This window comes from Colobus angolensis, unplaced genomic scaffold (genome assembly GCF_000951035.1).
Source record: "Colobus angolensis palliatus isolate OR3802 unplaced genomic scaffold, Cang.pa_1.0 Scaffold6, whole genome shotgun sequence".
Lineage (NCBI taxonomy): Eukaryota > Metazoa > Chordata > Mammalia > Primates > Cercopithecidae > Colobus > Colobus angolensis.
Window position 1 is genome coordinate 5509167 of NW_012119598.1, and position 13263 is coordinate 5522429.

At 45.0% G+C, this 13263-nt stretch overlaps 1 protein-coding gene across 1 annotated transcript in view; it reads left to right on the forward strand.

Annotated features, from left to right (window-relative positions):
- The first annotated feature begins 732 nt into the window (after positions 1–732).
- LOC105526787 overlaps positions 733–13263 on the forward strand; it is a 17099-nt gene continuing 4568 nt past the window's right edge. The window contains exon 1 of the mRNA XM_011962898.1: positions 733–995. Within this exon, the coding sequence (XP_011818288.1) occupies positions 733–995 (263 nt within the window). The remainder of the gene's footprint in view (positions 996–13263) is intronic.

Sequence of the window (13263 nt, forward strand, 5' to 3'; positions counted from 1 at the left end):
TGATATTGATGTGTGCTGCAACATGGAAACCTTTCAACAAACTGGAAAACATTATGCTGAGTGAAAGGAGACAGTTACAAAAGACCACATATTGTTGGATTCCATTTATATGACATGTTCAGAACAGAGACACCTATAGAGACACAAAGGAGATTTGTGGTTGCCAGGGAGAGGAGAAGGGGAGACGAGTGGCTGCTCATGGATGTGGGACTTACTTTGGGGTGATGGAATGTTCTGGAATAAGATAGTGGTGATGGTTGCACAACTTTGTGAAAACACTAAAAACTACTGAATTGTATGCTTTAAAAGGATGAATATTATGGCAGTGAATTATATCTCAATTTTTTTTTTTTAATGTAAAAAGAATACCAAGCATCATAGCTCATTCTGTAGTCTGTGCTTTGGGAGGCCAAAGCAGTAGGATTATTTGAGGCCAGGAGTTCAAAAATCAGTCAGACCAACACAGACCCCACCTCTACAACAAATTTAAAAAATAGCTGGGTGTGGTGGAGCATGCCTGTAGTCCCAGCTAGTCAGGAGGTCAGGAGGCTGAAGCGGGAGGATTTCTTGAGCCCAGGAGTTCAAGGCTGCAATGAACTATGATCACACCACTGCACTCCAGCCTGGACAACAGAGCAAGATCCCATCTCTTAAAAAAAAAAAAGTAAAAAGAAGAGAGGGAAAGAGAGAAAAAGATGATGGGAACTGGGACAAAGATAGTCGTGGGGATGGATGAAGCAGTTTCTAGAACTTATAGAAAAAAAAGGAATAGAGTGTGCCAACAGGTTAGATATACAGTGTGAGAGAGAAGAGTGGAGGCTGGTTCTCAGGCCCCAGAAGCATAAGCCTGCGTGGAGCGCGGCATCAATGAGCAAGGCGAGTGTGGAGGATGAGAAGCGGGGCCACAAGATGGGAAGGGAACCTGTGTGCGGATGGTGCCCTGAACATGCTGCCTTGAGGAGGGACCTCTACATGGGGTGGCCGGGCAGAGCCTGGTGAATGGAACGAAGCCACAGTCAGGGGAATCATCAGGCCACCCTCCTGTCTGCTCCCCTGTGTCCTGGGCTCTGCAGCTCCCTCCATCCCAGCTCCGTTCTTGCCTTCTTTACCGGGATGCTATCTCCTCTAGCAAGCATGCCTTCCCCACCTTCCCCACCCTAGGCTGGGCCCTGGGCTCGTCTCTATCTTTGCGATGGATGGCTATGAGGGTTTAAAAGTGAGTGCCTCCCAGTCTGTGTGCCCTACTACGACAGGGATCTCGTTGGTTTTTGTTTGTTTGTTTGTTTGTTTGTTTTCAACTTCATAACCAGACCAAGTTCTGGTACATGGCAGGTATGCGAGACATGGTTACTGAACTGGACTAAATTTTTATTTAGAGTTGGTCCATTCTCTTAATTACCTATCTGACCCTCATTCTTAGGCTACAATGGCCAAAACCCCATGTGGCACTCCAGGTGTGGACCTGCCACAAGGCAGTTGTGTGCGGGAGAGATCACAGCGTGGGGTTAACTGGGCTGGTTCCCAGTCTTGGTTCTGTCCTGAGCTCGTTGTTTCTCTTCAGCAGGGTGAACATAAATAAATACCTCTCGGACTTCGTTACTCCCCTATAAAGTAAGGCCTGTGCCCTAGATGTCCCTGGAGACAGCGCCATCTGGTGGAACTTCCTGTAATGATGGCGCTGTTCTGTCTGTGCCATCCAACATGGGAGCCAGGCAGGACACACGGTGACTGAGCACTGGGGCCGAATGCCGCGTGGCCAAGAGCCGCTCAGCTCTACGGTCTCCCCCAGCGTTATGACGCCAGTTCCTGTATCTTCTCGACACGTTCTTTCCTTCAGCCTGTTGTTTTTAAGTTTTTACGTAGGAACGTAGAAAATTCAGAATATGTTTCACCAGGATTTTGTTTGGCGAAATGTCAACATGTTTATAACAGAGTTAAGATAAGGGAAACCTTTTGGGTTGTTTTGGAGAATTGAGGGCAAGACAAAAGGCTCCCTAACTGCAGGGAAAGGGGAGGCAAGTCATGAGCTCTGAGAGGGCCTGGCAGTGTCTGTGAGCACATGAGATGTGCCTGTCACCCCAACTCTGCCAAGGCAGCATGCAAACAGCCCCTATTGCACTTCCACTTTCTGCCTGGAGGCCCAAGCAACTGAAGGCTGTCACATCAGCCCAGCGGAGGCCCAAGCAACTGAAGGCTGTCGCATCAGCCCAGCTGCTGAGAAAGGCCAATTTGGAATCCCAGGACTTACTGCCAAACCTATGGGCCTGTCCCCAGTACATGTAAAAGTACACCCCCTCCAGCATCAACATGCTACTTATAGGAGTGTTTCTCAACTGGGGGCAGTTTTGTCCCCTGGGGACATTTGGTTGTGACAAATGAGGGAGGGGGTGCTACTGGCATCTAGTGGGCAGAGGCCAGGGATGCTGCTAAACGTCCCGCAGCCCACAAGACAGCCCCCACAACAGAGTTATCCAGCTGCTCCAGACCTCAGTAGTGCTGAGGTTGTGATACCTTGATTTATGGCATCATTTCCTCCAAAAATACAAAGCTCTATCACTTGGATCCCTGGAGCAGAAATAACTTTTGAATAAACAAAATGTCTTATTTTCAGACAATTTCATCATCCGGTTCTCTTTATTAACTATGAATAAGGCCAGCAGTTCTTTTTGTTTCCTGCTATTTACATCATGTGCAATTTTATTAATATCTCAAGTAGGTAGAGTGCAAATGACATAACCAATTAAGTGAAAACAGAATCATCACATTTAAAAAATTATATTGATCAATGGAAACACTCAATCTTATATAAAAGGCATATTTTCCTACTTTGTTCTTGCATAATTTCGACTTTCTTTTCCTACTTTCTTTTTTTTTTTTTTTGAGACGGAGTCTTGCTCTGTCGCCCAGGCTGGAGTGCAGTGGCTGGATCTCAGCTCACTGCAACCTCCGCCTCCTGGGTTCATGCCATTCTCCCGCCTCAGCCTCCCGAGTAGCTGGGACCACGGGCGCCCGCCACCTCGCCCGGCTAATTTTTTGTATTTTTAGTAGAGACGGGGTTTCACCGTGTTAGCCAGGATGGTCTTGATCTCCTGACCTCGTGATCCGCCCGTCTCGGCCTCCCAAAGTGCTGGGATTACAGGCTTGAGCCACCGCGCCCGGCCCTCTTTTCCTACTTTCATAGGAAAAAATATATACGCATATATTTGTGCACATTTTAAACGGCCTATACTTTGTGGTTACAACTAGGCTGTAAAAATGCTAGTATTTATAAATGCAGTTAGATAATATTTACCATACAATATCATCAAGTACTTAATATTTAGATTCAATAATTTCATACATATTAATTAACTATGAGCAGTCTTGCAAGGTAATATTTCTGGTTTCACTGAGGGAAACCAAGACGTAATAAGGGATAAGCAGTTCCCTCAAGGCTGTAAGAAGGAGCAAGTTCCAAATATTCCTATATTTCTATTTCTTGGATCTCTGTACAAATTAGCAAATAATTACCTTTTAGTTTTAATAGCTGAACTTTTTATTCACTGTTTTTTAAAACTGAGCTTCATTGAGGTATAATAACATATTAAAATTAAAAGATACAGTTTAATGAGTTATGACTATTGTTTTTAAATTTATTGTTTACAGCAAAATTTGTTAAATGTACAATAAAAATAGATTTCAGAGGCGCAGTTTGACTACACAGTGTCTTAGTGCATGGCAAAGACCATAGCTGTTCAGTAAGTCAATAACATCTCAATAATTTTGTCACATTGGGAGAAAGTCCAGTGTGACTGAACAGGAAGAATTCTGAACTGAGAATGTCTGCAGTTTTGTTATGAATTAGGAGTTTGGGTATCCTGCTGTGAAGTCACAGTACAACTGACTTTACTTTTGAATCTCGCTGTCTTCATCCAGACGGGGATGGAGACTAAAAGAGGATTAGGCTAAAAGATCTCCCGGGTTCTTTGCAGCCCAAATCCGCTGTGGCTTCCAGTCCATGCTTTCAGAACAGTCACCCCGGCCACTCCCTCCTGGAACTCCTCCTCCGCCTCCCGTCCCTCCACACCCTCCTGCTTTTCCTCCTCTTCCTCCTCCTGCTGCTCTTCCTAGTCCTCCTTCCCTGCCTCTTCCGAAATGCGGGAATTCCGCAGGCTTTACCCCGGCCTCTGATCCTGGCACTGCCCGCTCTTTGTGGCGGTAGCAGCCTCCTACCTGCTGGCAATGCCCGAGTCTGTGTCTCCACCCCAGCTTCCCACTGCCCCCACCCCCGCGGCCCCGGGAAGCATCACACGGTCTCAGGGTATCTGTCCATGGGTGTCCACGGCAGGTCCAACTCCCCACGCCCAGACAGACTCCCCTCCTTGTCCCTCCTACCCCACGTACTGCTTCTCTCCCCGTTTTCCTTGTTCAGGTGAAAAGCACCAGCACTCATTTCAATCTCAGAATAACTCCAGGGGGGTGTTCTTCCTGCCACACGGAATCTTTATACTAGAGATGAAACAACTAGGCTGAGGGAAGTGGAGGAGCATGTCTAAGCCACACAGCCCTCCAGTGGTAGAGATTGGATTTAAAATCAGGGGTGTCTGACTCCAAGGCTAGGGCCCTTGACCACTGCCCTACACCCCAGCATGTGCCCCAGCTGGGGACCCGGCGCTGTCCTCAATGCCTCCCCCTCACCACTCACTGCCGCCTAGTTGTCAGGACCTGAGACTCAGAGGGCTCTCAGGTCCGCTCCTCCGAGGACTCTACCCCTGGCTCGGTTCACCCACCCTCATCCTTGCCTGGATACAACCATCTCCTAACCAGTCTCCCATCTTCCTCTCTTCAAGCCACACCTTAAGTTGAGAAAAGGTGCTGTTCCTACAACACAGATCAGGCCACTCCCTTGCTTAAAACACTCCAGTGGCAGTCCACAGCTTCTGGGACAAGAGCCAGCCCTTCACTTGGCAGCAGCCTCTCCATCTTCGTCTCCAGCCTTACAGTCCGATCTCATTATTTCTGGATTCTGTACTTGCAAATTCACCTCTTCACTAAAATGTATTTGTAAGCTAAATCAATACTTGTGGCTTCACAGTGATTCGCAGGCTTGTACAGAGCAGGGAAAATATCTGAGTAGTGCAAGGCACCTGTTCCCAGCTGAGGCGAAGCCAGGTGACCCCTCTGCCTTCTTGTCCCAGCTTTCACAGTATAAACAAGTGCTCCTTCCTGCTGTCTATCCAGGGCCATGCTTTTGCATTTCTGTACTTTTTTGGTGATTTTGCTGTTTAAAATGCTCCCAGGCACGGTGCTGAAGTGCTGTCTACTGTCTCTGAGTGCAGGAGGCTGTGATGTACCTGTGGAGACAATACGTGTGCTGCATGAGCTGCCTTCGGTGTGAGTTGCAGTGCTGTTGGCAGTAAGTTCAGTGTTACTGAATCAACAGCCAGGTACATCAAGGCCACGGAAGAGGAAATTCACTTCTGCAGGCCCCTCTGGAAAGTGCTTCTATAGTAGGTTGTGAAACTACAGAAAAGAGAGAAAAGCAGCTGAATGTGTGGATTCGTGAGATGATGTCTGATGCAGTTTGGATGTTTGTCCCATTCAAATCTCATGTTGAAATGCGACCCCCAGTGTGGGAGACGGGGCCTGGTGGGCGGTGTTTGGGTCATGGAGTCTGGTCCCTCACGAATGGCTTGGAGTCATCCTTGCAGTAATGAATGAGTTCTCGCTCTTCTGAATTTCCATGAGAACTGATTGTTAAAAAGAGCCTGGCACCTCTTCCTCTCTTTCTTGCTTCCTCTCTCGCCATGTGACTCGCCGGCTCCCCTGTGCCTTCTGCCATGAGCGGAAGCAGCCTGAACCCTCTAGCAGAAGCAGATGCTGGCACCATGCTTCCTGTACAGCCTGCAGAACCAAGAGCCAAATAAACTTTTCTTTATAAATTACCCAGCCTAGGTATTCCTTTATAGAAATGCAAAGACTGACAATAAATGATTTTTTTTTCCAAAAAGCCTGGTAGCAACACTGTTGTGAGTCTGAAAGCCAAAGAAGTTTACAGTCAGGACAATGTTAAGTCCTTCCCAGCTAGCTGACTGGCTCCCATGTTCCAGAAGGTGATACAATGTGAAAAAGGTTAAACTTGCAGGCCAGGCGGGCTCTGCAGATCCGGAGGCTGCGGGAGAGTTGTGAACACACCCTCTGAGTGCTGTACAGGAAAAGGGTCATGTGGAAGGGCAGGTTCTCAGTGCTGACGAGACCTGCGTGTTCCACAGGTTTGTTGGTAAACAAGCCTATGTAACACAAATAGTGTTTCAGCTGATAAAAATGTTGTAACCAGAGGTTCACAGAACCCAACCCACGCTTTCCCCAGGAGAAATAGCTCAGTATTTGCTAGTTCAGGGTTTGAAGCACGTTGGTAGAACGTAACTACCTCGAATCACAAGAATCAGCTGTGCTTCCCACTATCCCTGCCCTGGGGGCTCCAGTCCCATTGAACTCTCTGTAGTTGCCTGAAGTTGCTTTTCCTGGGATGCCCTCTCCTCTCCGTCTAGTCACCCACATCCGTCCGTTAAGCCTCAGCCCCAGTGATGCCCAAGAAGTCTCTCGGGACCCTCCCCTACGGTGGCTGAGAATCTCCTCTTCAGTGCCAGGTGACACGCCCTGCACACACCTCTGGCTCAGTGTGCATCACAGCAGTGAGATCAGCGCACACTCCTGCACCTCCCCCACCAGCTGCTTCAAGGCAAGGCTCTTTCTTCTTCCTTCTCTCTTTTCTTCCTTCCTTCCTTCCTTCCTTCTTTCCCTTCCTTCCTTTCTTCCCTTCCTTCCTTCCCTTCTCTTTCCTTTCCCTCCTTCCCTCCCTCCCTTCCTTCCCTTCCCTTCCTTTCCTTCCTTCTTTCCCTTCCTTCCTTTCCTTCCTTCCTTCCTTTCCTTTCCTTTCCTTCCTTCCTTTCCTTTCCTTCCTTCCTTCCCCTCCCTTCCTTTCCCTTTCCTTCCCTCCTTCCTTCCTTCCTTCCCTCCTTCCTTCCTTCCTTTCCTTCCTTCCTTTCTTTCCTCCCTTCCTTCTTTCCTTCTTTTCCTTCCTTCCCTTTTCCTTCCTTCCTTCCTTTCTTCCTTCCCTCCCTCCCTCTTTCCTTCTTTCCTTCCCTCCTTCCTTCCTCCTCGCCCTACACATACGTATGTATGCGTATTAGTATATGTGTATACATATAGACATGTTTGGGATGGTGGTGAAAAACAATACTTCAAGATATTTCTTATGTTGCACTTTTATTTTTAAATTAAACTACAGTATCATGCCTATTTACTTAATTTGATGTTGTGTTCTGGAATTTAGCATAGAGCCTGGCCCAAAGAAAGGACAATAAATATTCGCTGAAAAAAAGCACAAAGCTTAACAATTCTATTCATTTTACCTAACTGAAGTTCCTTGTGTCATGAATTTTTAATAAATAGTTTAAAATTAACATGTTAAATTAAGAGCATGTTCCCTTAAATATTTTAAGTAATTCCTCTGCCCCTTCTCTTTTTTAATTTGAGCTATCTATAATAAAATTTTGTTGAGCAAAATAAACTCCAGTTGAATCCAAATCGAATAATTAAAAATGTGGAAGAAGTGGTCTGAATTAATGAGCTTTCTCAGTGTAATTCTAGAATATTGAGCCAGAGGAAATCTTAATTTACACGTGTGTTAATTAGGCCCTTCCAGGTTAGCCAAGGAGATAGGAAGGAAAGAACAGAGAGAGCCTCAGCAGGCTGCTGGAGCCTGAAAGGAAGGTCATTCACAGGCAGCCCGCACACGGTTTCAACAGCAGCTCTGAGAGGCAACACCAGCTGCCTCCACTGAGCTGGCATTTGCTGCTCTGGGAGCTGGGGCTGCTGTCACAGAGCCCTGGCCGCTCAGCCCTGCTTGGCCATGGTCTGTCCTGACTTGTTACTTCTACCACAGCTTTCTCTGCCTGCCGTCTGCTTCTGTCCAGACTAGCGAGTGCTGATGGTCTCTACAGTTTCAAATTCAAATCCCTCTGCAAAGAAAGCATCCGATTGCTTCAGATAGTCACTCTCCTTCCTGCTGGACTGAGAACTTACATCGGTTTCTCTCCTGAGATAAAGGCCTCCCTCTAAATGAGCTTCCCTTCAGTTCAACACCTTCTCCTAGGGCCCGGACAGTGAGAAGACACAGTCCACTTTCTCAGGAGACCTGTGGGCACGGGACACGCTCAAGTCACACCACTGGGAGCTCCTTTCTGAGTCAACAGAGGCAGAAACTGAGAAGTTAGGAGGTCCTTCCTAGGAGGGTGCCCTTCAAACCCCCCCTGTTATCTAGGTCTCTGAAGCACATCACTGCTCCAGTATTGAGAAGTCTTGTCTCTTTAGATTGTATTTTTTTAAACCTGCCTCAATTATTTGGGTTAAGCCTGCAAAGTCTGGATGAACAGCCACACTTGGTTTATGGGATGTTTACATATGTTTCTTTTATCAAAATTATTTATGGTTAAAATTTTTTTTTTTTTTTTTTGAGGCGGAGTCTCGCTCTGTCGCCCGGGCTGGAGTGCAGTGGCCGGATCTCTGCTCACTGCAAGCTCCGCCTCCCAGATTTACGCCATTCTCCTGCCTCAGCCTCCCGAGTAGCTGGGACTACAGGTGCCCACCACCTCGCCCGGCTAGTTTTTGTATTTTTAGTAGAGACGAGGTTTCACTGTGTTAGCCAGGATGGTCTCGATCTCCTGACCTCGTGATCCGCCCGTCTCGGCCTCCCAAAGTGCTGGGATTACAGGCTTGAGCCACCGCGCCCGGCCTTATGGTTAAAATTTAAGATTGCCTGATATCACTGGAACACTGAAAAGGTGGGCCCACAATACAGTATTTGTTTTCATTTGTTTTCATTAATCTAAATAAATGAGTTGTTGCTTTAGAAATAAATATGTAACATTACAAGGGAAATTGGTATGAAGCTTACCAGAAGCCACCATTACTTAAAAGCTATTAGTATTGTTTTGTCTTAGAATTTCAAAGCAAGGTAATGTGTAAGATAGCATTTACTCAATTAATATTTATTGAGAACCAACTATAGTCCAGGCACTGTTCTAAGTGCTAGGAATACAATAGTGACCAGGACAAACATATTCCTGCCTTCATGAAACTTAAATAGTATGTGTTCAATCAATCTGTTTCCCCATTTTTTAGAACAATGAAGAGCAGGGTAAGGGGTGGAATGAGGGTCAAAAGTAAGTCCTACAGTCCTGCCCCAAAGTTTTCCAATTACAGTATGAAGGAACAACCTTATGCCACCAAATTCGCAATTTGAACATTGAAAACAGCAATTTAACTTTAAGCAAGCTGTGAGTCAGAATCGTGCTGAACGAGATTTGTGATTATTAATAGTCTTGAGGCCACTCATTGGTGGCTTCCTTTTCCTTCTCTCTGACTCTCATTTTCCCTGACTAAAAAGAAAAGAAAACCCAAAACTCTCAAAAAATAACTGGCAGTTGACAGCTGATATCTTCCCTACTGGATAGATCTCATAAACCCAGTGCTGTGCGATGAAACCTCAGCTCTACAACCCAGTTTCCACCACAGAAGACTCAGAGCTGCCTCAGCCGGTATCCATCTGGCCCCTGAAGGGCATGACGACTCTGACCTACTTCCAGCTCTGATTTACTTTCTTGGCAGAAGATTCATCACTGCTCACAAAGCAGTTCCTTTACAACGGTCCCTTTAGGCCGGTGCAGTGGCTCATGCCTGTAATCACAGCACTTTGGGAGGCCAAGCCGGGAGGATTGCCTAAGCTCAGGAGTTTGAGACCAGCCTTGGCAACAAAGGGAGACCCCATTTCTACAAAAACGTTAAAAACGAGCTAGACATGGTGATGTGTACCTGCAGTCCCAACTACTTGGGAGGCTGGGGCAGAAGGATCCCTTGAGCCCAGGAGTTTGAGGTTGCAGTGAGCTATATGGTCACTATACTCCAGCCTGGAGGACACAGAAAGATCCTGTCTCAAAAAATAAAAATCAAAAACAAAGAAAAGAACGGTCCCATTAAAATCCCCGAAGTATGCACCCCGAATGGGGCTCTCCTCTGTACGGTTACTCTCAGCATCAGAGAGGGGATGTTGCAGGCAGCAGAGGCTCAGCAGCAGATTTCTGGAAAGCATGGAAAATATAACTTAACATCTTCCTGCTCACTGCCTAGAACCTTCAATGGCCTAGATTCCCGGGGGAAGACCTTGCTTCCAGAGCATCGCTGCTCCGATCAGAATCAACCGATGATGCTCACATCATTCCTCAAACCCAAAGGATACTGAGCCCAAAAGGCAAACCCCAGCCTGCGCCTGAACAATATTAGTATCACTTCATTTACTTTCAACTTTTACTTTAGATTCGGGGGGTACATGTGCAGAGTTGTTACAAATGGCATGAGGCTGAGGTTTGGGGTATGTCTGAATCCATCACCCCGGTAGCATGCTGGCACAGTACCCATTAGGTAGTTTTTCAACCCTTGCCCCTTCCCTGTCTTCCCCATCTAGGAGTCCCCAGTGTTCACTGTTCCCATCTTTATGTCCAGGGTACCTAACGGTTAGCTTCGACTTATAAGTGAGAACATGTGGTATTTGGTATTCTGTTCCCGCATTAATTCACTTAGGATAATGGCCAGCAGCTGCATGCATGCTGTTGCCAAGGACATGAGTTCGTTCTTTTTTATGGCTGTGTAGTATTCTATGGCACGTATGTACTGCCTTTTCTTTATCCAGTTCACCACTGATGGGCACCTAGGTTGATTCCATGTCTTTGCTATTGTGAATAGTGCTGTGATGAACATGCAGGTGTATGTGTCTTTTTGGTAGAACGGCTTGTTTTCCTTTGGGTATATACCAAGTAATGGGATTGCTGTGTAGTTCTGTTTTTAGTTCTTTGAGGAATCTGCAAATTGCTTTCCACAGTGGCTGAACTAATTTACATTCTCACCAACAGTGCATAAGCATTCCCTTTTCTCTGCAGCCCTACCAACATCTGTTATTTTTTGACTTTTTAACAATAGCCATTCTGACTGGTGTGTCATGGTGTCTCATTGCATTTTGATTTGCATTTCTCTGATAATTAATAATGATGATCATTTTCTTCATATCTTTGTTGGCTGCTTGTATGTCTAATTTTAGGAAGTGTCTGTTCATGTACTTTGCCCACTTTTAAAGGAGGTTATTTGGTATTTGCTAGTTGATTTAAACTCCTTACAGATTCTGGATATTAGATCTTTGTTGGATACATAGTTTGTGAATATTTTCTCTCATTCTATTGTTTGTCCATTTACTCTGTTCATAGTTTCTTTTGCAGAAACTCTTTTAATTAGGTTTCATTTGTCAATTTTTGCTTTTGTTGCAGCTACTGTTTTTGAGGACTTAGCCATAAATTATTTGCCAAGGCAGAGGTTGAGAAGGGTATTTCCTAGGTTTTCTTCTAGGATTTTTATAGTTTGAGGACTTACACTTAAGTTTTTAATCTACGTTGAGTTAATTTTTGTAAATGGTGATAGGCAGGGGTCCAGTTTCATTCTTCTGGCTAGCCAGTTATCCCAGCACCATTTATGGAATAGGAAGTCCTTTCCCCATTGCTTATTTTCATCTACTTTGTCTAAGATCAGATGGTTGTAGGTGTGTGGCTTTATTTTTAGGTTCTTTATTCTGTTCCATTGGTCTATGTGCCTGTTTTTTGTGCAAGTACCATGTTGTTTTGGTCACTGTAGCCTTATCGTATAGTTTGAAGCCAGATAATATGATGCCTCTGGCTTTATTCTTTTTGCTTAGGATTGCTTTGGCTATTAGGGCTCTTTTTTGGTTCAATATGAATTTTAGAAGAATTTTTTCTAATTCTGTGAAAAATGACGTTGATAGTTTTGTAGGAATAGTGTTGAATCTGTAGATTGCTTGGGGCAGTATGGCCATTTTAACAGCACTGACTCTTCAAATCCATGAGCATACAATGTTTTTCCATTTGCTCGTGTCATTGATAATTTTTTTTCAGATGTGTTTTGTTGTGCTTGTAGAGATCTTTCATCTCCTGCTTAAATATATCCTAGTTATCTTATTTTTTTGATATCACTTTATTTAAAATGGGACACGGATTTACATTTTTGAGCTTCACCCAGCTCTCCTTCTATGTTCTGAAACGGTTTATAATACTCTGCGTCTTCAACCAAAGTCTCTCTCCATCTTTGGCCCCTAATATCTACATAATTAGTAAGTACACCCACTCACCCAGTCCCAACTCCCACCCTAACTGTTTTCAATGTAGATAGTAGTATAATCCTAAACAGTGAATGTGAGCACCCTGTGATACTGAGCTCCTGGGCTGTTTCACCGGGAGAAGGATCCTTCTGACCTCCTGTTGGAAAATGAATCAGCTGTCAGATTTACCTGGAAGCCACCTGATGGACACGTCACCCTTGGACATTGATTGACTTACAGGTACAGGGAAGTGTCTGAGCAGCTTTTACCTGCTTTGGTAGAATGCTTGCTGGATTCAATAACAAGATAACATGTATATTATGAGATGAAATTAAAATACTTGTCATGCTGGTAAATTTGTAAGACTGAAATAGGTTTTTGTAAGGGCATATTTATTTTTATTGTGATAACCTATCTTTGTATTTAAAGTAATAGTATCAATTATTGGGCCAGGCACGGTGGCTTATGCCTGTAATCCCAGCACTTTGGGAGGCCGAGGCAGGTGGATCACCTGAGGTCGGGAGTTGAGACCAGCCTGACCAACATGGAGAAACTCCGTCTGTACTAAAAATACAAAATTAGCTGGGCATGGTGGCGTATGCCTGTAATTCCAGCTCAGCTACTTGGGAAGCTGAGGCAGGAGAATCGCTTGAACTCGGGAAACGGAGGTTGCAGTGAACCAAGATCACACCGTTGCACTCCAGCCTGGGCAACAAGAGCGAAACTCTATCTCAAAGAAAACAAAAAAGTATCAATTATTACTAAAATCTGGTAGGTGATTGTAGAGCTTACTGATACATAAAACACTGGACATCTTTAAAGCCCTCATCCAGTAAGTCTATCCCATCCACCAGGTGAAGTGAGGCTTACAGGTTTCAGGTGAATCTGTGACATACGATATGAAAAACATTAAGAAATTTACATATCACTCTCTGGTTTTCTTTGCCATGATTTGGGCATAGATATTATATGACTTGTTTAATTTTTTAAAGGTCATCGAAAAGATCCAGAATATGCTTATCTCATTTTTTAAGGTTATCTTCTAAAATACAACATTTAAAAAC